At 37.4% G+C, this 26,639-nt stretch overlaps 1 protein-coding gene across 1 annotated transcript in view; it reads left to right on the forward strand.

Moving 5' to 3' along the window:
* The window catches only part of LOC150076681 (tether containing UBX domain for GLUT4), a 328,877-nt gene that overhangs the window by 193,073 nt on the left and 109,165 nt on the right, over positions 1-26,639 (forward strand). The window contains exons 8-9 of the mRNA XM_090386552.1: positions 16,524-16,599; positions 20,121-20,266. Coding sequence (XP_090242678.1) covers positions 16,524-16,599; positions 20,121-20,266 — 222 coding nt within the window. The remainder of the gene's footprint in view (positions 1-16,523; positions 16,600-20,120; positions 20,267-26,639) is intronic.

The raw sequence follows: 26,639 nt of genomic DNA on the forward strand, positions 1-26,639 counted from the left end.
GCCCATACCCTGCCACGTGGAGGCTAGCCGGGTGTATCCAGTATCACAACAATTTGCTCTGGCAGGTCCTGCCACCTAGTTTCCTGGGATTTCAGTGGCTAGGGCCTATTTAAAAAAAAAAAAAAAAAATACATAAATAAATAAAATAAAATAAAAGTTTATGCATTTGACATTAATGCTTAATGGGATTGCTGTTAGGAAATCGCTGGTTAGGGTTGAACACTAAAGAGATGTGTTAAAGGCCAAATAGGTCGGGCAAGATTTTGATGTTATTAAATTTAGACATGTAACGCTAGATAAAAGCTGATAGTGTTAGATATCTTAGAGATTTGCACAAAACCGGTAGAATTTAGACGTTGGTTATAATTTGGCGGCATTGTTAAGGGGTGTACTCGGTCAATTTAGTGAGAGAGAGAGGGGGGGGAGATTGAAGACTGGGGAGGAAACAGATAGAAGAATAGGGACGGATAGAGTAGGCATCCCCAAAGAGGTCAGTGGAGACGAGCCCCACCAGGCGAAATATGGGGGGTAGGCAGGGAGGAGAGGAGACAGAGGTCCATCTCCTCCATTCCCTGCCTGGGGATGGGGTTTTAAAGGGAACCAGGTTAGAGTACCCAGTTCGGATCGCCAATGGCGTGTTGGCAGCAAAGCCGCAGAGTGTCTTCGTCGGTGTCTTGTCCAAGGAGTGTCGAATCCGGTATGAAGGTCCAGCTGCCCATCCCGCTCTGGGGGTGGGATATGTTAGCTGGCAGTGGGGAACCTACCAGGTGAAGGGGGGGAGACGCACACATTTACTTCATTACTTCATACAGCATGTCCCCCCTCCACTTTTTCTTACTATTGACACCATGAATTGTCAAACTAATAGAGTATGCTTATCTGCGAAAAGATCTAAACCTCCCAACACTTCCTGGTTCATTTCACAAATATACAAGGTCTTAGTTGTAATCTCAATGATGTCCATTTCCACTTGCAGTCTGCCAAACCCCATGTACTTTTTCTGACAGAATATCAGTTATTGGTTGACTCAACTACTGCTCATCTCAGTTGCTCAAATTATTCGCTGTATGATTCCTTTCGCCTGAAAGGTGGTACTTATGCATATGTCAGTTCTGATATTCCCTGTCAGAGACTTGGTAATTTGGAATCTCCTCTTTTCGATCTTCTCTGGCTTAAAATCTCTCTACCTCATTGTGTCAAATTTATCTGTAGTCTCTACTGTTCTCCGAACTCCACTAATCACTTGGGGCTCTTTGACTTCCTCTCTTTGCAACTTGACTTTCTCCAGTGCAACTTTCCTAACAGTGAGGTAATTTTCCTTGGTGATTTTAATGTTCACAACTCCAGCTGGCTTCCATTTTCTAGTTACACCGACCCAGCTGGTCGAGATGCTGAGGCTTTTGCAATTACTAATGACCCTGCACAGATTGTTCATTTACCTACAAGAATACCGGACAATCCTAACCATACAGCCAACACACTATCTTTTTCTCACAAACAACCCTTCTAAATACACGGTCGAAATGAGTGGTCCTTTGGGCACCTCAGACCACAACTTGGTGACTGTCTTTTCTCCAATGGTGCCTTTATCTCATGGCTATTCCCAACCTTGTATTGTTTGGCATTACAAGAATTCAGAATGGGATGACTTGCAAGAAATCTTTTCCTTGGTCAGATTACTATTTCAAAACTTCTGATGTCAACATTTTCTCAGATCGTGTCAGTGAAATTATTCTTGTAGGAATGGAATCCTTTATTCCACACTCCACTTTAAAATCTCTTCCTTTATCTTAACCTTGGTTTTCCAATAAATGTACTAAGGCTGTTCAAGGCAAGAATGCTGCATATCGTAATTGGCTTCTTACCAATTCTTCAGTTTCATTTTCTGCCTACACCAAAGATCATAACAATTGAAAAGCAGTTATTAATCAGTCCAAACTAGAGTTTGAACAGGCTAAGAGTAGAAAATTTGCTTCTTGCCCTAATGATAGCTGAGCATCCTGGTCTCTTGCCAAAGCCATTGGCCGCAACTTTTGCCCATCTCTGTCAAACCCATATGGTTCTGTTGTCACTTCAGCCAAGGATAAAGCTGACCTGTTAGCATCCCATTTTTCTTCCAACTCATGTATTAATGATCTTGGTAAAACACCTCCCACCATTCCCCACACACTCCATTCAATGTCTCCTGTGGTCTTTCGTCAAAAGGATGTCAGAAGGATTTTGACAAATCTTGATGCTAAGAAAGCTCCAGGTCGTGATGGTATTTCTCCACTTGTTCTCAAAACCTGCGCTCCTGAACTTACTCCTATTCTTTGCTGCCTTTTTTCATTTTCTTATTCCAAAGGTGTTTTTCCTTCAGCATGGAAATTTCCTCATATCCAGACATTTCCTAAAAAGGGTGACAAATCCTCCCATCCAATTATCGTCCCATTGCAATTACTTCTACTCTTTCTAAAGTAATGGAGAAATCAATTAACCGCCAACTCTTAAACTACTTAGAAACTTTCCATCTGATTATCGATTGCCAGTATGGATTCCATCAGTGTCAATCCACTGGTGATATTCTGGCTTATGTTACCCATTTATGGACAAATTCAATGGAAAAGTTCGGTGAAACACAAGCAGTTGTCCTTGACATCTCAAAGGCTTTCGATCATGTTTGGCATAAAGGTCTTCTAAATAAGCTTCCATCTTATGGTTTTCCAGCTGTTTTTTGTAATTGGTTATCCAATTTTCTCTCTGGCTGCTCATTGAGGGTGATGGTAGATGGCTCTCTGTCTTCTAACTTCTCCACTAATTCTGGTGTCCCCCAAGGTTCAGTTCTTTCCCCCCCACTCTTTTCCTCTTGTATATTAATGACCTTCTTCAATTGGCTGGAAATATTATTCATAGTTTTGCTGATGATAGCACATTGCATTCCACTTTCCATTTTGAGAAACCTTGCCCTGCTCAAACAGCTTCAAATTCTCGAATATCCGCTACGCTTTCCTTAAATGCCGATCTCCAGGTTTTTTTTTTTTTTTTCTGAGTTTTAGAAAGATTTCAATCTTTCTAAAACTCAGTCTTGTCTTATATCTCGCAAAAAGGATTCTTCTGCTCCTATGCCTATCTTTGGTGATACTCTGATTTCTAGGCAAAATGATATATCTCTTTTGGGGATTACCCTGCCTTCTAATCTCTCTTGGCACAAGCACATTACAAATATTGGTTCCTCTGCATCTAAGAACCTGGTTTTCTCTTTCGCTCTTGCCGTTGCTTTTCTTCCAAACAACTGTTCACTCTGTACAAATTTGCTTCTCTCTCTCTCTGCAAGAGCAGGTCATGGGGTTTTGTCAATGCTATACAGGAATTTTGCTAGCAGAGAAAAGGAGGTGATTATCCCTTTGTATAAGGCAATGGTCAGCTTCACCTTGAGTACTGCGTACAGGAAAGATGTAGATTTGCTTGAGCGTGTACAGAGAAGGGCAGCAAGATTGGTGCGGGGAACGAAGGGATCCTTTTACCAAGAGAGGCTTAAGTTCTGCAAATTGCAGCAGCTGTAGACTGGGCACTTGCGAGGTGATCTGTTTGAGGTGTATAAGGCCTTGAATGTGTTGAGCAAGCTGAATTCTGATGGGATTCTTCCATTTGCTCAGATTATGAACCTAAGGGGGCATAAATTCAAATTGAGGAAAGACAGTTGTATTCTAGATGTGTGGAATTTTGCCTTTAACCAGTGGGTGGTTAATTGCTGCAACAAACTTCCCTCTGTTGTTGTGGAAGTTGATAGCTTAAATAAATTCAAGGAGGAATCAGACAAACATTTAGAGGGAATGGTTGTGTGATTTTTTTTTTTCTTTTGGCTGATGCTACATAAACTCATAAGCTTGCTTTCTTGCATCACATGCCGCTATTACTATAACTATTACCGTTGACTCTTGTTAACATAAAGTTAAGAAAATTTATAGATTTCTCTCCCAGTTTCTCCTCTTCTAAAGTGAATTTAAGTCTCTTATGAATTTTTGTTTAAAGAATCCATGAGATTAATTACAATATCTTTATGAGAAATAACAGAGATATCGTCTAGGTACCTACCATAAAATGTTAAACTGGAATATATGCATTTAAATATAATTGTTCAGTATTGTTAAGTCAAATTTCCGCGACAAGGCCACTCAAGCTAAATCGGAAGTCCAAAAATTTGTCTGTAGATGTTCAATTGAAAAATCAGTGTAATTTGTCTGTAGATGTTCAATTGAAAAATCAGTGTAACTGGCTTGAATGAGAAATCTTTATGAGAAATAACAGAGATATCGTCTAGGTACCTACCATAAAATGTTAAACTGGAATATAATTCCAGTTTAACATTTTAATTCTCAAGCTAAATCGGAAGTCCAAAAATTTGTCTGTAGATGTTCAATTGAAAAATCAGTGTAATTGGCTTGAATGAGAAATCTCTATGAGAAATAACAGAGATATCGTCTAGGTACCTACCATAAAATGTTAAACTGGAATATATGCATTTAAATATAATTGTTCAGTATTGTTAAGTCAAATTTCCGCGACAAGGCCACTCAAGCTAAATCGGAAGTCCAAAAATTTGTCTGTAGATGTTCAATTGAAAAATCAGTGTAATTGGCTTGAATGAGAAATCTTTATGAGAAATAACAGAGATATCGTCTAGGTACCTACCATAAAATGTTAAACTGGAATATATGCATTTAAATATAATTGTTCAGTATTGTTAAGTCAAATTTCCGCGACACTCAAGCTAAATCGGAAGTCCAAAAATTTGTCTGTAGATGTTCAATTGAAAAATCAGTGTAATTGGCTTGAATGAGAAATCTCTATGAGAAATAACAGAGATATCGTCTAGGTACCTACCATAAAATGTTAAACTGGAATATATGCATTTAAATATAATTGTTCAGTATTGTTAAGTCAAATTTCCGCGACAAGGCCACTCAAGCTAAATCGGAAGTCCAAAAATTTGTCTGTAGATGTTCAATTGAAAAATCAGTGTAATTGGCTTGAATGAGAAATCTGATTAAATAAAATATTTCAGTTTTTGGTAACTTGATTTTATTCAACATTATGGAATCACTGTTAATCAAATCCCATAATGTATCGAGCAAATAATTAACATCTAAATTAGTATATAATGAGACCACATCTAGGGAAAACAATTCATCATTATCTAACTTTTTGTCTTTTAATTTATTAAAAAGTGACTGAATTTTGAAATGAAAGGTTTTATAATAGCATATAAATATGATGCTAGGGATGCAAAGGCCGAATTTTTGTAGGAGTCGATAGGTCTAATTGGATACCCTGTTTTATGCAATTTAATTTGTCCAAACAGGGTGGGTACATTATTGGTTCTAGCTTTTAGATTCTTTAAGTGTTGCCATTGTAATATAGTCTTTCTTCCTGTATTCAGTTATTGTACTGTTATTGTACTGTTTCTTCGATAACTTGCTAAAACAGTACAATAACACTTCAACATACATTTTAAAATATACTGCAAACCAACAAACACAGGAAAATTTTTACATTATTCGAGTTATCTCACTTTTACTTATAAAAGAAGTATCATTTTCAACCAATTTTATAATGCATACAGATACAGTTCTACACAGGAATCTCTTAATAATGACCTTAGGGAACTGTCTACAAGTTTTTTGAACAGGGGATATACGTCAGGTACAATTGACAGTATCCAAAGACAGATCAAAAAAAAAAATCAGAATTGGTTTCACTTAATGAGAACACTACACAAAAATACTTTATTAAGGTTCCTTATGTACAACAGTGGTATAAACAATTTATTAATATTTTTAAAAACATGGAATTTAAAATTGTTGCACAGCCCATAAGTAAACTCCACACAGTATTGAAGATGAAGAAGACAACTACAATCGTTAGCATGGAACAAACCAACATAGTCTATAACATTGCGTGTGGGGAATGTTTTTACATTGATTCTACCCAAAACATTCTTTTGATGCGAATTCAACAACACCAGGCATCCGTGAAGGCAAAAAGGACAGATGCATCTGAACTTTCCTTTCATGCCATCCATGAGAACCATGTTTTTCTTTTTAATGAGGCAAGAGTAATTAATACACAATATGAATATACAAATCCCTTAATAGCCGAAACACTAGAAATGAGGTTAAACCCTAACTTTATGAATGTATGTAGACCATACACTATTTGGGACTCGTGGACCTTTATGCGCATGTGTGAATAGCACTATTTACATTGGTTAACAAAAATAATCTCATCACACAATGCTAATTTTGACTGAATTTTATTATATAAGAGAGTGGATGTTGTTAAGTGTGTCACTTTACTTCTTGTGAGCACAGATCATACCGAAATAACCTAGTCCCTTGTAAAGGAGTTTAGTCAAAAATATTTTAAGTAAATTTGACAATTGTCTTCAGTTTCCAATCTGTTATTGCTGGTTGGTTTAGTTTTGGTTGGGCTGATGTACATCAGCTATGCTTTGCTCTTCCTTTTGGCAGTGAGTAGATAATGGAAATTGAATACAAGATTAGTTTTTAAGAAACCCATATATATTAACAATATGTTTAAAGCATAATATCACGTTTTAAATTTAGTTCTTTCAAATAATATATTAATTGGATCAATTTAATGTGAGCGTCGGGCTGAAGAATTTTCCTGTCAAAGGTATGGGTAGATCTTTATATTTTATAAATAGTACTTAAGTAGGAAGGATTGAGCTTTATTGCGCTTATTTTTTTAAAACTAAATAGTATAAATTTCATAAAGGAATGAATCAATGTGGTTCAATTTTTTGTTACTTTTCTTTGAATTTTTTTTTTTTTTTTTTTTTTGTTAGTTGTTGGCACATCATCTTCTGTGGCTATATTGCACTTCCCAAGGTTTTTGTATTTTGTACTCTGATCCAAGCCCTTACCCACCCGGCTAGCCCGGTCGGCATCTTTGAATTCTTAGCCAAAGAATTCTCATAATCTGCCTTCACCTGATTAGCCTTACAGTCCCCTTTGTGACTTGATTGCAAATTACTTTATATTTACTGTAGGTGTCTGTGTTCACTGATAATGCATAATCATCCCATGCATTTTTATTCTGTCACTAGTCATCAGTCCATTTTGGTGTAAACCATTAACAGTATCATTTAGTTGGCATGAAGACCTTGGCAGCTTCTACAGCTACTTCCCTGAATGCTTCCCATTTAAAATTTGTATTTGGTAATAACATCATGAGTTGGCCCCACTGACAGGAATTTAAAAATTGCTACAACTGCTGTAATAGTAATAGAGGCATGTAATGCAAGAAAGCGAGCTTATGTAGCATCGGCCAAAAAAAAAAAAAAAAAAAATTCACACAACCATTTCCTCTAAAAGTTTGTCCAGTTCCTCCTTGAATTTATTTAAACTATCAACTTCCACAACGACAAATGGAACTTTGTTCCAGCGATTAACCACCCGCTGGCTAATGGCAAATTTCTGCACATCTATTCTGCAACTGTCTTTCCTCAGTTTGAATTCATGCCCCCTTAGGTTCGTAATCTGAGCAAGTGGAACAATCTCATCAGAATTCAGCGTGCTCAACCCATTCAAGGCCTTATACACCTCAAACAGATCACCTCGCAGGTACCTAGTCTCCAGCCGCTGCAATTTGCAGAACTTAAGCTGCTCTTGGTAAGAGGATCCCTTCATTGCCTCACCAATCTTGCTTCCTTTCTCTGTACACGCTCAAGCAAATCTAAATTCTTCCTAAAATGAGGGCTCCTGACCTGTACGCAGTACTCAAGGCATGGCCTGACCATTGCTTTATACAAAGGAATAATCACCTTTTTTTTTCTTCCTAGCAAAATTCCTGTATATCATTGACAAAACCCCATGACCTTGCTCTTGCAGATGTCTGCATTGCTCAGAAAACTTCATATCTGACTGCACAGTTACTCCCAAGTCTTTTTCATTTTCTACCACCCTAAGTGTAGTACCACACAGTTGGTATGTTCCTCTGGGGTTACTTCTACCCATGTGCAGTACTTTGCATTTGTCAATTAAACTTTAGTTGCCACTATTCAGCCCATATGGCCAAATTTTCTACATCCTGTTTCAGTAGCACACTGCCATTACTGTCATTAACAACCCTGCCAACCTTTGTATGATCTGCAAACTTTGACACTAAGCCTGTAATCACTTTTATGAAAGAAAATCCCTTCTCTTTACCTTTGAGTAGTTATAATTTTATTTAAATCTCAAATCAATACACTGTGATCACTGCCACCTAGTGATTCTTTTATCTGTAGATTGTTAATGCATGAAGTGTCAATTCTGATAATCAGATCAAGAGTATTGCTTTCCTTTCTTGCCTCTGTAAGATGCTGGTAGAGGAAACAGTCATCCAGTAAATACAGAAAGGTTCTACTATGGTGAGAGTGACCAGCTCATTAGTTCCAGTCAGTATCAGGACAGTTTCTAAGTCCCCATTATAAGACATTCTGATTTACCGGGCCCACTCTGTTTTTCTATATAGCCCTTCATTATACTGATCACAATCATTTGACATTAATGTATCTCTATACCTTTATGTTTGTTTTTTGAGTGCTCATTTTGCACTAAACTGATTCAGCTTTACACTGTCCACCTATATCAATGAAATGCACTGCCTTAAAATCTGTGTGTACTTCTTAACCAAGAGCATAACCCCTCCTTCTGTCCTGTCTGTTCTTTCTGTAAATGTTGTACTCTCCAGTTTCAACTGCCCATGCCCTTGTGTCTCAGTTGCACTGTTTCTGATATCAATGCAATGTCTGCATTTGATGAATTAACTAATACTTCATATTCCTCAATTTTATTTACTGTACTCTCAGCATTAGTGTACAAGTATAGGTGCACTTGTTTTGACTCCTAGTAACCTTAACACATTCCATGTAATTGCTTGTCTTATGATGGTTACCCACAGGCATTGTAATCCCCCATGTCTTGTTTTCCTGGCTAGGTGAAACTAACTCTTACATTGCTGCTATTGTGTCCCAATAGCAGCAATGTAAGAGTTAGTTTCACCTTTGTTGTAAAAACTATTAGTCAGTGTTTCCCATCCAAGCTGGCAGTTTTCCAACCCACCTAACAATGCCTTGATAACATCAGCAAATATTTTTCCATGTACCCGCTATTTTGGTGTATCCCATTCCTATAAAAAGTCTTCCCTTTTAACAAGCACAGACAGACCAAGCTGATTAAAATTATATCATTACATTTAAAACAATTTTGCATATAATTATTACTGGCCTGTCTAATAGAGCAGAGAAAGATAGCAGGGAAAGTTACAGCACAATGAAAAGTACTGAATCCTACAACAGCAACAAGTTGATCTGTAATAGTACCACAGAAAAGGTAAGGGCAGCAGAGGCTAGGTATGACAAAGCACTGGCTGAGAGAGAGAGAGAGAGAGAGAGAGAGAGAGAGAGAGAGAGAGAGAGAGAGAGAGAGAGCAAAGAACAAAAACGAGGAGTTTTTTCTATGTGAATACAAAGAAGAAGAAGAAGAAGAAGAAGAAGAAAATGAATTAGATTGGAAGCTTGTGTATTGGATATAGGAAAGTCTTAGGTCTTTTGTTGCTGATTAATTGAATACGTACTTCGCATTAATAGTTACTGATCAAAGATTCTTCATGGTGGGAAGAGGCCATATGAATGAGGCTCATATATATGAAATTAGTGATTTCAAAATTACAGATAATTGTTGATTGCAAAAAACTTTCATTCCTAAAAACAAATAAGGCTCCTATTGATGGCATATATCCAGTAAGAATATGATTAAAAAGGCCTGTGCACTCTGGATTCATTATTTTTATTTTGGATTATTATGTTACACAGAGTGAAATAGAGACAGAATAAGTAATGACAAGTTTAATATTAATTGGAAAAACACACATATATTAAATTAAATACATACAAAAGCTTTCGGTTAGTTTGCTAACCTTCATCAGTCAAACTGACAGTTAAAAGTGTGAAACATGAGGGCGTGTACTCCAATCATGTACTGCGTGATGTGATGGTTAATTGTTGGATGTCGAAGCCTGTGGCTGTGACGCATGTTGCCAACGTTTGTCATTCATCAAAACGGTTGCTTCAGTGATAGGGTGGAAACGACATCCACTGCTCCTGTTGACTGAGGTATTAGAGCATGTGATGTTCAGTGACTCCAACCAGGCACGCTCCTGGTAGTGGCGGGACCTATCTACAATCATGGCGTAGTGGTGTGGGTCAATGTCGTGGTGGCTTAACCAGAAGTGTTCGGCAATGGCCGAGTGTTCTATGTCCGCTAAGCGGATGGCTCTTTCATGTTCCGAAAGACATTTTCCGAGCCATCTCCCGGTTTCTCCAATGTCTACCACATCTCTTGCCATGACAGCAGCCAGTGCAGTCAGGGCAAGAGATGCGGTAGAATAGAACACTTTGTAGTAAGGTGGGAACTGGTGTTTTCACTTTAGAGATGAGGGATCGTAACTTTCTGCCTGGGTGTTGTACGCATTTTATCCCATGTGATTTTAGGACCCTAGAATCCTGTTGTGATAGGTTTGGGTAGTGTGGGATAGCACCGCTTCATCGGCATAGTACTGCTTCCACAAATTGCACACAATTTGTATTGAACTTAAGCAACAAACAGTTATCTACACAATAAGTAGATCTGTTGACTCTGGGTATGAAATTTGCTGTTCTCCCAAGAAACCCACGAATCACTGATATTGCTTTAGGCGTAGAAGCCTGTTTAACACGTTTCCCTGAAGAAGTGGCAAACACAATTCGCCTAAAAACTGCAGCAATTTTGCATCATGCTTGCCCTGCTTCTTCCAGTCTCAACACAAACAGATTTCCACCTTTAAAGCATTGAAACACGACTCGTCCATCGTCATCCTACCGGCAGATAAAGGACGTCGGACAGTCATAATAAATCACACAGATTACGAGACGAAAGCCCTGCTGCTCCTACAGGATACTTCTGTTTATCAACCCGTAACCATTCCTCCCATCAAAGTCTTGGAACGATGGGAGTCGAAAGTGAACATCCTCATCAAGATTTGGTTTAAACAGAATCCACACATAATTGCCTCCATGCTTCCAGCTGCCAGATTCCACAGTTCTAAGGACTACTGAAGATTCACAAAGAAGGTATACTGTTAAGATCCATTGTCTCCTGTTGTGGCTCGCCTAGTTATGAATTAGAGAAGTTTGTCTCGGGCTCCTTTCTCCCCTAGTAGGCAACCACCAACACCGTCTCCAACAGTTGTGAATTTATAGAATGTATCCGAACCCTATCCATCTCAGAAGGTCAAATCATGTCATCATTTGATGTAGTGTCACTTTTCACCTCCATTGGAACTTGCCATCACATGTGCAAAGGAACTCTTGGATAACGACCGAACCCTTGGCAGCAGAACAGAACTAACACCAGATGATATCTCCACCTCCTCAGACTGTGCTTAACAGGTGGTGCAATTATGTTCAACGACTTCATTTACCAACAGGTGCAATTCACGGCCATGGGTTCAGTCATATCAAATATCGCAATGGAAGAATTAGAGGGTCGTGCATTTATGAATGTACCAGATCACATTACCTTTTGGTGTCACTACATGGATGATGTGTTTTGTGGTTAGCCCCAGAAATTTGGTTGACCGACTCTTAGAGCACCTTAATTCTCTCTCGCCTTTCATAAAATTCACCATCGAGCTAGAATCGGACAATAAATACCATACTTAGACACCCATGTCCGACGTGAGAGCATGCGCTTGAAGACAACTGTTTATCATAAACCAATGTGTGCTGGCCAATTTACCAACTTCCTGTCAGCACACGCATGCAGCCATCTTCTTGCAACTGCATGAACCTTGTTAACCCGGGCCTGGACCCACTCTAGTTCTGTAGATGAGAGGCGCACCGAGATTGCTAAAATCAAGGCGGATCTTGCAAGGTGTGGCTATCCCACCAGTACCCTTGACAGGTGTGACCTACAAACACATGACCATGTAGCGACCAACAGGAAAGTCCAAGGTAATGACTCAACCGCGAGTGCCTTTATCCCATACTACCCAAACCTATCACAACAGGTCTCTAGAGTCCTAAAATCACATGGGATAAAATGCGTACAACACCCAGGCATAAAGTTACGATCCCTCATCTCTAAAGTGAAAACACCAGTTCCCACCTTACTACAAAGTGTTCTATTCTACCGCATCTCTTGCCCTGACTGCACTGGCTGCTGTCATGGCAAGAGATGTGGTAGACATTAGGGAAACTGGGAGACGGCTCGGGAAACGTCTTTCAGAACACGGAAGAGCCATCCGCTTAGCGGACATAGAACACTCGGCCATTGCCGAACACTTCTGGTTAACCCACCACAACATTGACCCACACCACGATGCCATGATTGTAGATAGGTCTCCCCACTACCGGCGACGCGCTTGGTTGCTGAACATATCATGCTCTAATACCTCAGTCAACAGGAACAGTAGATGTCGTGTCCACCCTATCATTGAAGCAACCATTCTGATGAATGACAAACGTTGGCAACATGCATCACAGCCACAAGTTTCAACATCCAACAATTAACCATCACATCACGCAGTACATGCCCTCATGTTCCACACCCTTAACTGTTAGTTTGACTGATGAAGGTTAGCAAACTAACTGAAAGCTTTTTTTTTTTTTTTTTTTGTATATATTTAATTTAATATATGTGTGTTTTTCCAATTAATATTAAACTTGTTATTACTTATTCTGTCTCCGTTTTGCTCTGTGTAATGTAATAATCCAAAATAATAATATATCCAGTAATTTTGAGGGAGCCTACCAGAGAGTGAATTTAACCATTAAGTTTAATATGAGAGCATAATTGGGCTCAGGAACAATTTTTTTGGATTGAAGAAGTGGTAGAGTATATCAGTACATTAAGTGAGTTCTAAGTGTTAAATGGGTAACTATAAACCAGTTGTTTTGACTTCAGTGATTGTGAAAATCTTGTAGGCAGTGATTAAGGGTGTAGTGCAGAGTTGTTTAGATAGAAATGGCATTCAGAAAAACACAACATGGTTTTGTTAAGGGAAAATAATGTTTAACTAACCTGTTTAGCTATTTTGACACTCATGAGCCGAATGAAGGGAATAATTTCAACATAGTTTATTTTGATTTCAGCATGGCATTTGACTCAGTCCCTCGTGATAGGTTAAGCTGGAATATGTTGGCAAGATTTTAAGGTAGATTGCTGCACATGACGCAGAGGGTTGTGATTAATGAATATTTCATATTGGTGCAATGCAGAATTGGGCCATCAAGGATTGTTCGTGAAGCAGTATTGTTTTTGATTTTCATAAATGGTGTTCTCTTGATTTATCAAACAATAGTCTGTAGAGACAATGAGGTAATAATCCCACTGTATAAGGCAGTTGTAAGACTGCACTTGGAATATTTGGCCCAAGTATGGGAGACCTCACCTAAAAGACCAGTTATGTCGGTTAGAGCTTGGCAACCACACACAGCTTAGAGGGTACCTGATTGAAGTCAAGGCTCTGAGAGATGATATTAAAATGAGTGAAAGTGAATTTTTCACTGTTAAAAGATTCCATTATAAGGGACCATAAATTTGTATTTTGGGGGAAGAGGCTTAGACTGTTGATTACTGGATCAGATTACCAATACAAGCAGTTATGGCTGACAGCTCAGAGAAATTCAAAGGTCAACTGGATGATGATGTTGATATTATTCCACATGGAACACTGCTGTACAAATTGGAGCAATGTGACATATGGGACAGGTTAGGTAGGTAGTTATAAATGTGCTCTGATCATCTTGAACTAATATCATTATGGAGTTCCTTGTGCTGGGCTGCTTGCTGTTTTCAATATTTATTAATGTTAACAATAAAGGCATATCAGTCTTAATGTCTTGGCAGATGATACAAAGGTTGGCAGGGTGATTAATTGCAGGAATCATTATAGTTAGGGAAGGACATTATATGGTTGTATTCCATAAAAATTAATGACTATAATTAATAATTACTCTTATACCATGTGAAATATATAATATAGCTTATTAAGCTTATAGCCCAATCCACTATACATTTAAGGTGATGTTTCAGGCATCTTACCAATACCCATTATCAGACGATGCTGCTGTCAGACTCCTGCTTGCTGATGCTTTCAGACACTGATGCGCATGCTCAGTATGCACATTAGGTTTTATGTATAGTGGATTGGGCTATAAGCTTAATAAACTATATTATTAATTTCACGTGGTATGAGTGGTTATTAATTATAGTAATTAATTTACAGGAATCAAGTCATGCTACTGCAGTAGGACCTAGAAAAATTAGGCAGATGGGCTTAAATGTGATAACTGAAGTTTATTGATAAATGCAAGGTACTGTGTATGGGCAGGAGGAATCCCATTGTTACAGTCTGACATAAAGTTTTCTGAGCAGTATAGAAAGTCTGCTAGGATAGATCATGGTGTTCATTCAGCGATATACAGGAATTTTGCCAGCAGGGACAAGGAGGTGATTATTCCATGATATAAGGCAATGGTTAGGCTGCATCTTTACACGGCTGGAATCCTCATTTTTGGAAGAATGTGGAGCTGTTGGAACTCATGCAGAGAAAAGCAACTAGATTATTAAAGGAGACAAAAGGATACCCTTACCACGAAATACTTCGGTTTTGCAAATTGCATCTGTGAGGAGACTTTATAAATGTTGTCTTTAAATTGGTTGAACTAAATGATGGTGGCATCATTGCTTTCTCTGGGGAAACACACAAAAGATGGCATAAATTTAAAAAGGTTGGGTGCAGGATAGAGGTGTGTAAAGTGCTTTGAGCCAAAAAGTAATTTGTTGTTGGAACAAACCTTCATCTAGTGTTGTGGAAGTGGGCAGTTTTATGAAATTTAAGGAAGAATTGCTGAAATTTTTATACAGATAGACACAGATGAAGTGGATAATGTTTTTTTTTTTTTTTTTTTTTTCTTTTGACTGATACTGTTTAAACTTGTTTCTTTGCATCATTTGCCACTACTAATACTAAGTATTTTTTTTGTCTATAGTTGCCAGATGGACAGGTGCACAATTTTTCCTAGCTATGCAGTTTTTCCCCCAGCATGGCCTGCATTTGTTGACAGAAGGGATTGCCTTTCTAAAGGTGGGATACACTTGAATAAAAACCATTTAAGAATATATGCCCATGTGCTATTAATGTTGGTGTTAACCAGTGTAAGGGATCCCTAGCCTCATTGAAGGGGTTGGGGAGAGGAAAAAAATCCTAGATTTTTCTTGTTTTGGATATTTTACCTTATATCAAGAGTATGAACGAGAGACATGTACCAAGAAGAATGTTTGATTTACAATTACAAAAGGACAAAAGATCAAGGAGGAGACCAAGAATGAGGTGGCAGGACATGATAAAGATTGATGTCATTAAGAGAGAAGGAAACTGGAATGAAATCAACGACAGGGCATGGTGGCGAGGGCTTCATATGTCGACCCGTGGAATAGCGGAACGATGACACTTGATAATGATGACTCTACTGTCCTGCACACTTCAGTAGTCAGTTCTAGCTGGCAGACGTTTCCCTAGATTTCTTTATCCTCAGAATAAGAATTGTAAGAATTACTGGTCAGGCAAGACTTTGCCTTCACAAACTTGTGCAGCGATCCCTTTAAGATTCCATTTCTGTCAAGGTGGTCATGTATGGTGTTCTTAACCAAGGTGCCATGACCTTGACCTTTCCTGTCACCGAAATTAAACTCCCTGTGTATCTATAGTTTCTTATCATCTCTTTAACTTCTCCCCTCAGAGATTGGGGAGCCATTAGTACTTTCGTAGTCTAAGGGGATCATTCTTGAATTGACTGATGAGCTCAGTAAAAGGCAGGATGAAACATCCTGCCTTTTTTCAACAGGATGATTGAAAAAAGGCAGGATGTGAACTCACATCCTGCCTTTTTTCAATCTACTCTTGGGGACTTTTCAACTTTTCAAACGATTAGTGGAAAAAAAATTTAAGAAATTAAAATAACAAAGGCATTTGTCGAACATTCACTCAGGGTATACACGCACTCACACTGCAACAGTCATTCCAGCTGGTAGGTGGAATGACTGTTGCAGTCTGATAATAATTCTCCCCTTTCTCCCACTTCCCAGATCATTTCATGTAAAAGCATTAGTATTAGCCATTAGTAGAGGCATATGATGCAAGAAAGCAAGCTTATTCAGCATCAGCCAAAAAAAAAAAAAAAAAAAAAAAACACACCACTCCCATTTGAGGATAAACATAAAATATAGTTTTAGTTCTTTTTTAAAAATTCACCCGTGATTCTCTACACAATTTTGTTTTCTTTTAAACTTAATTACAAATCCACCCTTCTTTTTAATTTGTAATTTGGGAATAAACTAAATCTCTACGCTCAAAGCGTTATCAGTAAATGTGAATATTACATGTGAAACCCTCTTCATTTTCATGCCTGTATAATGATTTTTCCTTGATTTTAGTGGATGTTCCCGATGAATTTTTTGATCTTACACTTGATGATGCTAAATACTTGATAGAGGATCTCAGGAAGAAAAGGTATTATTTATTTATTTTTTTTTTTTTTGTGGTTTAAAACTTGATAAGATAATATCAGAATTTTTAACAACAGAGGATATTAGCCACTACTTATACTAATACTTACACAAAATGCAAGAAAGCATACTTATATGGCATAAGTTACAAAAAAAAAAAATCCACAACCTTGGACCAATCATTTGGTACAAGGTTGTGGACCAATCATTTGCCCATTGCTTCTATTAATTTGTCACGTGAACACCACAGAAAAAAAAAGAAGTGTTTCCACTGGCAATAGAGAAGTAAAATATTATATGGTCTATTGATTAAATTATATGTGCTTTATAATTCTAATCTAAGTTCTGACACTTAAAAAACATGTTCATAATGAAATCAGTATTGTTCTAGTTGTAATGTTCTAGTTGCATAAGACATAAAGAAAGATTTTAGATTGTTAGATTATTTATAAATGACCAAAAACATTAATTACCGAACACAGTTAAAACTAACAGACTGTTATTACATAGAGCTTTACATGCTAAACAAAAAAGTGGAAAAGGTGATTTAAAGGTGCAACTGCATTTGTCCAGAAGGATTATACGAGCTTTCCAAATCATGACAAGAAAGAAAGGTATATGTCTTAGGCTAAATAGCTCTAATTGAAAGCATTTGAATGAATTAATGCTTGATGATTAAACTTTAAACCAAATTTACTTTGTTTCCATTATAAAGGCAAGTTGTTTGAAATTTGTCTAAAGCTGAAATTGATAGTAGGAACCAGAGCTATAATGCTCAATACATTCTACTTTGATATCAATATTTGTAAAAGAATAAGAGAAGTTTACCTCAATATGATACGTAGAACACTTCTGTATGATACTGTTCAGAAATTAAAACGAAAACAATAAAAAATCAAAAATCGTACATTACAGTAAGAAATAATTAACAATAATTAAAAATCAAATGAACGCAATTAAAAATTAATTAAAAAATTAATTTAACGAAAAAAATTGCAAAACGATTTTCCTTGCTAAAGAAAATTAATTTTTTACTTAATTTTTAATTACATTCATTTGATTTTTCATTGTTGTTAATTATTTCTTACTGTAATGTAAGATTTTCAGTTTTTTAATTGTTTTCATTTTAATTGTTTGTTTGTTTGTTTGTTTGTTATTTGGTTTTTAGGAGCATTAGCAACTAAGGCCATATTGCTCCGAGGATATGCGGTGGTCATTCCCTGACCTTTCCGCATCCTCCGTATTTGGTGGTGACGGGCTCGAACCCCGGTCTAATCAAGAAGCGTGTGCTACGCACTGCTGCTCCTTCCCACCTGGCTACGGAGGCACGCCTCATTTTAATTTCTGGAGAGTATCATATGGAAGTGTTCTGTGTATCATATTGAGGTAAACTTATCTTATTCTTTTACTAAAGCTGAAATGTACATAGAAGGATTCGTTTTTTGTTTTTTTTTTGTTTTTTGGTTTTTAGGAGCATTAGCAACTAAGGCCATATTGCTCCGGGATATGCGGTGGTCATTCCCTGACCTTTCCGCATCCTCCGTATTTGGTGGTAATGGGCTTGAACCCCGATCTAATCAAGAAGCGTGTGCAACGCACTGCTGCTCCTTCCCACCTGACTACGGAGGCGCCAAGAAGGATTCAAGATTATATTTAACATGTATGTTTTATAAATGCATCTTGTGTTTTATTCAATGTCATACAAAGGAAAAGTTGAGCACTGACAGTTGTCTGGTGAAACCTGCTTTCAATCAGTTTTTGTTAGAACTCCTGAGTCCATTAACATTGGCATTTATGAAAAGGAGAAGACTGAATGATATGTAAAACGTTTGTTCAGAATTTACTCATTTAAATTCATGGAGAACATGTTAAAACAATTTTTTTATTTTTTTTTTACAGTATCATCAGCAAACTTACACATTAATCTTGATATGCCTACATCAGTATCATTAATAAATATTGAAAATAGTAAGTGGTTCCAACACTGAACTCCGAAGGGCTCCCACTCATAAAATTAATCCGTGAAGAGCAGTGACCATTGTTAAACTTTTCTCCTGCTAGCTGTCTCTTTATCCATAGCAGTAACTTGCCCTTAATGCTACACTCCTCCAATTTGCACAACAATTGTTTTCATGGGAATAGTATTAAAAGCTTTGCTGAAATCTAACTGGATTAAAAAAATGTTTTTGCATTCAGTTCCTTTGTGACTACTTCATTAACTAATCAAGTTAGTCAGACAAGTCTCCCCTTAACAAGTGTGATTGTAGTATAACTACATTTCCATCAAGATGAACTTGCCTGACTTCTGTAAGCACTGACTCCATTATTTTCCCTGGTAGAGAAGTTAAACTTTAAAGTCTAATTACTCTGCCTTTTGCTCCCTTCTTTGTGAATAGGAGAGACATTTGCACATTTTCAGTCTGAAGAGGCTTTCATGAAATCTAAAAATGCTCTCATAATTATAGATAAAGATTTGCTTACCTCTTTTGCTGCTTCTTTTAATATAATTGGATAGATTGAAACAAGCTGAGGTGCCTTATTTACTTTTAGATTCAATAGTTTCCCTTCTAGCTTCCTTTCAGTTACCACAACTTCCTTTAACTCTCATTTTAGGTACACTTCTGGTAATCCCACCCCTAAAAACTTCAGTATGAATATAGATGCAAAATATTAATTCAGTTTGTTTGCAACCTCTACAGGATTATCTGCAGTTTTGCCATTCGTGTCCAGTGCATCAGTATGGTTCATCCCCTTCATTATAATGCTAATATAAGGAAAGAATTACTGTGGGAGAGCTGAAGAGGCAACTAAAAAAGAAAAAATTGCACTATAAGAAATTTTGGATACTGTCTCTACTGCTGTAGATGAAATTAGACTTGAAATGCCAAAAGCTAGAGAGAATATAGTATCATAGCTATATGAGTGCCCTAAATTCATTTCAAATCATAATAACAAGCACTTCTCAGAACATTCAGAAATGGATTGTACGGATTGTTTATATACTCCATTCTCAGAGAGCTGATAATGCAGCCCATATAACCATTTTTAATTATTTTTCCATAAGTAATAATTATCTATAAAAAATATCATATTCATAATGCTAGTAACTAAAAACCATACCTAAGTTGCTGTTCATTATTTTCATACACCTAACTTTAGGAGTTTTTATAATTTGAATATTATTCTTTAATTTTTTTGTAATGGCCAGTCACTATAATCACTAGAAAAAGAAAATACTACATTCATAATTGCACTAGCTAATTGAAAAAAAGGAAATAAAAACTCATACCATAATTGGTTGGATTGAGTAAATTTTATACCCCAAACTTAAACAGTTTCTGCTTTTTGATTAATCAAGCAAATTTTTAAAAGGAAACCATCACAAGATTATAATTACAAAAGATTATAAGAAAATCTTAAATTTTGCAATAAATTAGCAATAGCTAGCATGTGTATAATGGTAATTTGAATGTGATATTAAATAATTATAATTATTTTATAATTATCTGTGCAAATTTGTTTTAGGGTAGCTCTAGAAGATCGTCCTCTAGAAACATCAGCACAAAGAAATGCTCAACAGCAGGCAGTAAATTTCTCCAAGAAGACTATATTAAGGGTATATTTTCCTGACAGATTGGTTCTTCAGTGCTGGTTTAATGCAGACGATAGAGGTAAAAGCTTAATATTAGACATTTTAGAATGTAAAATTTACATTAATAAATCTACATTTATTAATGTATTATTTCTTATTTTCTATTATTATGCTTTTTACTTTTTCAATATGTAACTATACTACCTCCTCTCATCTTTCTGTTTTGTCTTCCCCCATTTCCTTTTTCTTTTCTTTTCTCAACTTTTTCACACATATTCCTACAATGTATCATCCTTTTCCACTTCTGTCTTTGTTTTTTCACTCATTTTCTACTTTTGTACACACACATATATATATAATTATACATATATTTGAATAGCATTTAAAATAGTTGGAAATGGAATTTTTATATAATAAAATTTAAAATAAAAAAATAAAATAAAAATGGTACAGCATACATCAGAGGCAGCAAAAAGCATATTCCTCTACATGATGCTTGAAATATAACCATACAAATAAATTAGAATGAGAGTTAAAATAAAATAATGCCAGCAGTATGGCAAGACAAGAGCGAAAGTCGAAATTAAACCTAAATCAAGCAAACAGGGAAGGAAGAGAAGGGTAACAAGAATAAAAATATTGCAGTAGAAACTCTAAAATAATTTAGAAAGTCTAAATGTAAGTGGTCCTCTGTCGAGATGGGGCGTAATGGTCAGTTTATTTTTGGTTTATTTTTGTTTTATTTCATTGTAGTGGTTAACATCTCTGTTGGTGATATTTCACATAAATTTGGACCTGGTGCCCGTCAGAGGGGGCGCCGTTAAATTTCTATTTAATTGGCTTTTAAAATTCAATGAATTATTATTCTTACATTTAGACTTTCTAAATTATTTTAGAGAGTTTCTACTGCAATATTTTTACTCTTGTTACACTTCTCTTCCTTCCCTGTTTGCTTGATTTAGGTTTAATTTCGACTATTTTCGCTCTTGTCTTGCCATACTGCTGGCATTATTTTATTTTAACTCTCATTCTAATTTATTTGTATGGTTATATATATATATACGTACACAGCAATACCTCACTTAGCATGGCTTCAGACAGCACGGATTTCACTATAACATGGTTTTCAATTAAGTTTAAGTCAAAAATTTACTATACATATTAAAACTCATTCAACATGTACTCTAGACATGTACTCTACATATATACTGCATTGTTGTAGCCTAGGAATACGTACATATATGCTGCAGTGCCCACTCTATTGTCTCACATGCGTTAATTGCTTCCCTCAGCCAGTCACTGGCAAAGTGCAGCAGTGTTCAGTATTCTTAATTCCATCCTGACAAGACGACATGATAGCTTTTCATTTCACAATTTATTTTTTACTCCTTTAAAAACGATTGAAAATATATTTGCATCTTGGCTAGAAATCGCTGCCAACAACATGTATTCTGTTTGGCAGCACGTTTTGCCCCATTTGGCAAATTATTTCACTGGTTTTGAATTACAAATTCAGACAATTGCCAAAGATATTGTGAAGATCGGAAAAGACTTGGGATTTTAAACTTTTTGACACTGCAGTCAATGCAGTCACGGACATCCAATGTACATGACTGCATTGACTCACATGCAAGTGACTTAGATGATGCAACTCTCCTTGAAATTGATGAGCAAACTGCATATGAAGAAGAGGAAAACAATTTTGAAGTGGATAACACTGAGATGGCACCAAAAAATTTAACAGAAGAATTGGAGAAAGATTTTCGGGGGGGTTGACATGGCCCGCAAGGCAATTATGAATGGAGGTCCGAATGTTGAACATAGCATCAAGATACGGCAAATTTTACAAGATATGTTTTGATGCTTCTTTGGTGCTGCTTTTTCTCGGCATACAAGTTTCTGACTGCACCTTAAGGTGCATTCAAAAACTTGTATAGCTGAGAAAAAGAAGAGACGACTTCACCGGACTTTATTATTGAAATACCTAAATAAACAATAAATCTTTTTTCTCATCTCTAATGATGTTACCTTTAATTAATAAAATTTTTGCAATATTTTTAATTTCAAATCCTTTTATTTGGCTATCAACTGCAAATTGGTTATAGATTTATTATAATTTGTTTATAGACTGTTTTTCTGGTATGCATTCAATTAAAACCCGTTATAATTATACCTCAATCAGCACGGTTTCACATAACACAGAACAGTTTCGGTACCAATTATCAGTGCTATCTATGCGAGATATCGCTGTATATATAAAAGGTTAAAACAGGGGCAGTTAGACATTACAGTAATAAGAGCATACATGTTTATAGCAATAAGGATTTATGTGAAGCAGATAAAGTAGGTAATTTTTTAGATTTGAAAAAAAAAAAGACTTGGGATCAACCTATTAGCATTAGTAGAGGCATTTGATGCAAGAAAACAAGCTTATGCAGCATCAGCCAAAAAAATTAAAGTAAAATAAATAAATAAAAAATAACCACTTCCACTTCACCCCTCGTTCGTTCGAAATACCTGTCCAGCCGAGCCTTAAACTTATTTAGGCTATCAACTTCCACGACAAGGGATGGAAGTCTGTTCCACCTACCAACCACCCGCTGGCTAAAGGCAAATTTCCGCACATCGATCCTACATCTGTCTTTCCTCAATTTGAATTTATGCCCTCTCAGGTGATTATTCAAAGCAAGAGGAAGAATCCCATCAGCATTGAGCATGCTCAAACCATTCAAGGCTTTGTACACCTCTATCAGATCACCTCGCTGCTGCCTAGTCTCCAGACACTGTAATTCGCAAAACTTAAGCCTTTCTTCGTAAGAGCACCTCTTTGTTCCATTCACTAATCTTGTTGCCCTTCTCTGTACTCGTTCCAGCAGCTCTACATCCTTCTTGAAATGAGGCCTCCAGACCTGTATACAGTACTCTAGGTGTGGCCTGACCATTGCCTTATACAAGGGAATAATCACCTCCTTATCCCCGCTAGAAAAATTCCTATATATCATTGACAATACACTATGAGCTACTCTTGCAGCCCGTCTGCACTGCTCAGAGAACTTCATATCTGCCTGCACAACCACCCCCAGGTCCCTTTCATTCTCTACCACTGTCAGTGTAGTACCACAGAGTTGATACGTTGCTCTGGGGTTGCTGTTTCCCATATGTAGTACTTAACATTTGTCAATGTTAAACTTCATTTGCCACCTCTCAGCCCATCTGCTCAACCTTTCCAGATCCTGTTGCAGCAGCATAGTGTCAGTAGTGTCCTTGACAACCCTGCCAACCTTCGTATCGTCTGCAAACTTGGACATTAAGCTTGATATACCATCATCAATATCATTTATAAATACAGAAAACAATAAAGTAGTTTGTGTCTATGACAGTCCATTTCTGTCTTAAAATGGTTACTCATCTGCATATGATGTAACTGTTTTCAGTTTTCAAACTTTTGAACAACTTCAAGCCCCTGCTCAACTGAAAGCGCAACCCCCCTGCATTCACCCACCATTTCTGCAATTTCCAAACAAAAAAAAATATTTACTATAAAAAAAAAATTTGACATCTGACCTAAATTTGGTCCTTGAGGTTGTCACAGACATTCTCTCAGATATGCCAGACAAGCTGTACTTGCTACCTCTGAGTTTAAAACACTGATGGAACTGCTATTCGGGTGACACTCAAGTCAAGTGAACCCAATTTCGGCGAAGTCCGGACAGTCTGTGACAGCTAAATCCTCTGCTTGCACCTTCGCGGTGGTGGGACTGTTAGTAATCCTATGTATAACCTCCATGCACAAGTACATGGTGGGTGACCACCCAGGTGTGTACCAACGTAAGCAGGGGTCGAGGTGTGGCACCGACACCACATGGAGGAACGCCGCCCCTCTATGTTACCAGGCGGTACTAGGTGGTAGATGACTCATCAACCGGTGAAATACCACCACTTTGCTTATTGGAGGTTTGAAGTGGTGGAACCCATGTTCGGTCTCTAGAGCTAAGTTCCGGTCAACCCTTCCCTATCTCTTCCATCATGCAGTATGATTGATGACTTTTGAGGTTATGAAGAACGTCGTGGGGAGATCCAATATTCCTTACATTTCAAGGGTACAGTTCTAAAACGGTGTTTCAAGGCCAGCCGCTAGGTAGTACACCGGACCGAACCTATTGGTAACTCTGTAGGAGGCTTCCGGATTAGCTAGTGTATAACCTTGCTACCTCTACACTGCCATATAGTGACTGGAGGGAGTCCGAGTAGTGTGTATGTGGGGAGCATTGTCTAGGCCACGTTATGTCAAGGATCTGGGTATATTCATACCATGTGTAAGCCACATCCAAAAATTTCATTACTTCATACAGCATATCCCACCCACTTTTTCTTACTATTGAATACACCATTAATTGTCAAACTAATAGAGCAAGCTTATCTGTGAAAAGATCTAGACCTTCCAAGCACTTCCTAATTCATTTCACAAATATACGTGGTCTCAGTTCTAATCTCAACAATGTCCATTTCCACTTGCAGTCTGCCAAACCCCACATACTTTTTCTGACAGAATCTCAATTATCGGTTGATTCAACTACTGCTCATCTCAGATGCCCAAATTATTCACTGTATGATTCCTTTCACCTCAAAGGTAGTACTTGTGCATATATCCGTTCTGATATTCCCTGTCAGAGACTTGGCAATTTGGAATCTCCTCTCTTTGATCTTCTCTGGCTTAAAATCTCTCTACCTCATTGTGTCAAATTCATCCGTTGTCTCTACTGTTCTCCCAACTCCACTTATCACTTGGAGCTCCTTGACTTCCTCTCTTTGCAACTTGACTTTCTCCAGTCCAACTTTCCTAACAGTGAGGTAATTTTCCTTGGTGATTTTAATGCACAACTCCAGCTGGCTTCCGTTTTCTTGTCACACCGACCCAGCAGGTCGAGATGCTGAGGCTTTTGCAATTAGTAATGACCTAGCACAGATTGTTCATTTACCTACAAGAATACCAGACAATATTAATCATACAGCCAATTCACTTGATCTTTTTCTCACAAACAACCCTTCTAAGTACACGGTCGAAGTGAGAGGTCCTTTAGGCACTTCAGATCACAACTTGGTGATTGTCTCTTCTCCAATGTGACCTTTATCTCATGGCTATTCCCAACCTCGTGTTGTTTGGCATTACAAGAATGCAAAATGGGATGACCTGCGAGACTTCTTTTCTTCTTTTCCTTGGACTGATTACTATTTCAAAACTTCTGATGTCAACGTTTGCTCGGATCATGTCGGTGAAATTCTTCTTGTAGGAATGTAATCCTTTATCCCACACTTCACTTTAATTTCGTTCTTTATCTTAACCTTGGATTTCAATAAAAGTGCTAAGGCCGTTCAGGAGAAGAATGTTGCATATCGTAATTGGCTTGTTTCTAATTCTTCAGTTTCATTTTCTGCCTACATCAAAGCTCACAACAATTGTAAAGCAGTTATTAATCAGTCCAAACTAGATTTTGAACAGGCTAAGAGTAGAAAACTTGCTTCTTGCCCTAATGGTAGCCGAGCATTCTGGTCTCTTGCCAAAGCTATTGGCCGCAACTTTTGCCCATCTCTGCTCCCACCTCTGTCCAAACCAGATGGTTCTGTTGTCACTTCAGCCACGGATAAAGCTGACCTGCTAGCATCCCATTTTTCTTCCAGCTCATGTATTAATGATCTTGGTAAAACACCTCCCACCATTCCCAACACGCTCCATTCAATGCCTCCTGTGGTCTTCCGTCAAAAGGATATCAGAAGGATTTTGTGACGAATCTTGATGCTAAGAAAGCTCCAGGTACTGATGTCATTTCTCCACTTGTTCTCAAAACCTGTGCTCCTGAACTTACTCCTGTTCTTTGCCACCTTTTTTTTCACTTTCTTATTCCAAAGATGTTTTTCCTTCTGCTTGGAAATTTGCTCATATCCTGCCAGTTTCTAAAAAGGACCCAATATCCACCCCTTTATCCATAGCATTAGCATTAGTAGAGGCATTTGATGCAAGAAAGCAAGCTTATGCAGCATCAGCCAAAAAAAAAAAAAAAAAAAACCCACTTCCACTTCACCCCTCTGTTCGTTCAAAATACCTGTCCAGCTGAGCCTTAAACTTATTTAGGCTTTCAACTTCCACTACAAGGGTTGGAAGTCTGTTCCACCAACCAACCACCTGTATCGTCTGCAAACTTGGACATTAAGCTTGATATACCATCATCAGTATCATTTATAAATACAGAAAACAATAATGGACCCAACACTGAGCCCTGAGGGATTCCACTAATAACATTAGTCCACGATGAGCAGTGTCCATTGATTGCCACTCTCTGTCTTCTCCCCCTCAACCACCCATAGCAGCAATTTGCCTCCAATGCCACACTGCTCCAATTTGTGCAGCAGTCTTCCATGTGCAACAGTATCAAAAGCCTTTCTAAGATCCAAGT

The sequence above is a fragment of the Mastigoproctus giganteus genome, chromosome 12 (genome assembly GCF_048544385.1).
Source record: "Mastigoproctus giganteus isolate SK-2022 chromosome 12, ASM4854438v1, whole genome shotgun sequence".
Lineage (NCBI taxonomy): Eukaryota > Metazoa > Arthropoda > Arachnida > Uropygi > Thelyphonidae > Mastigoproctus > Mastigoproctus giganteus.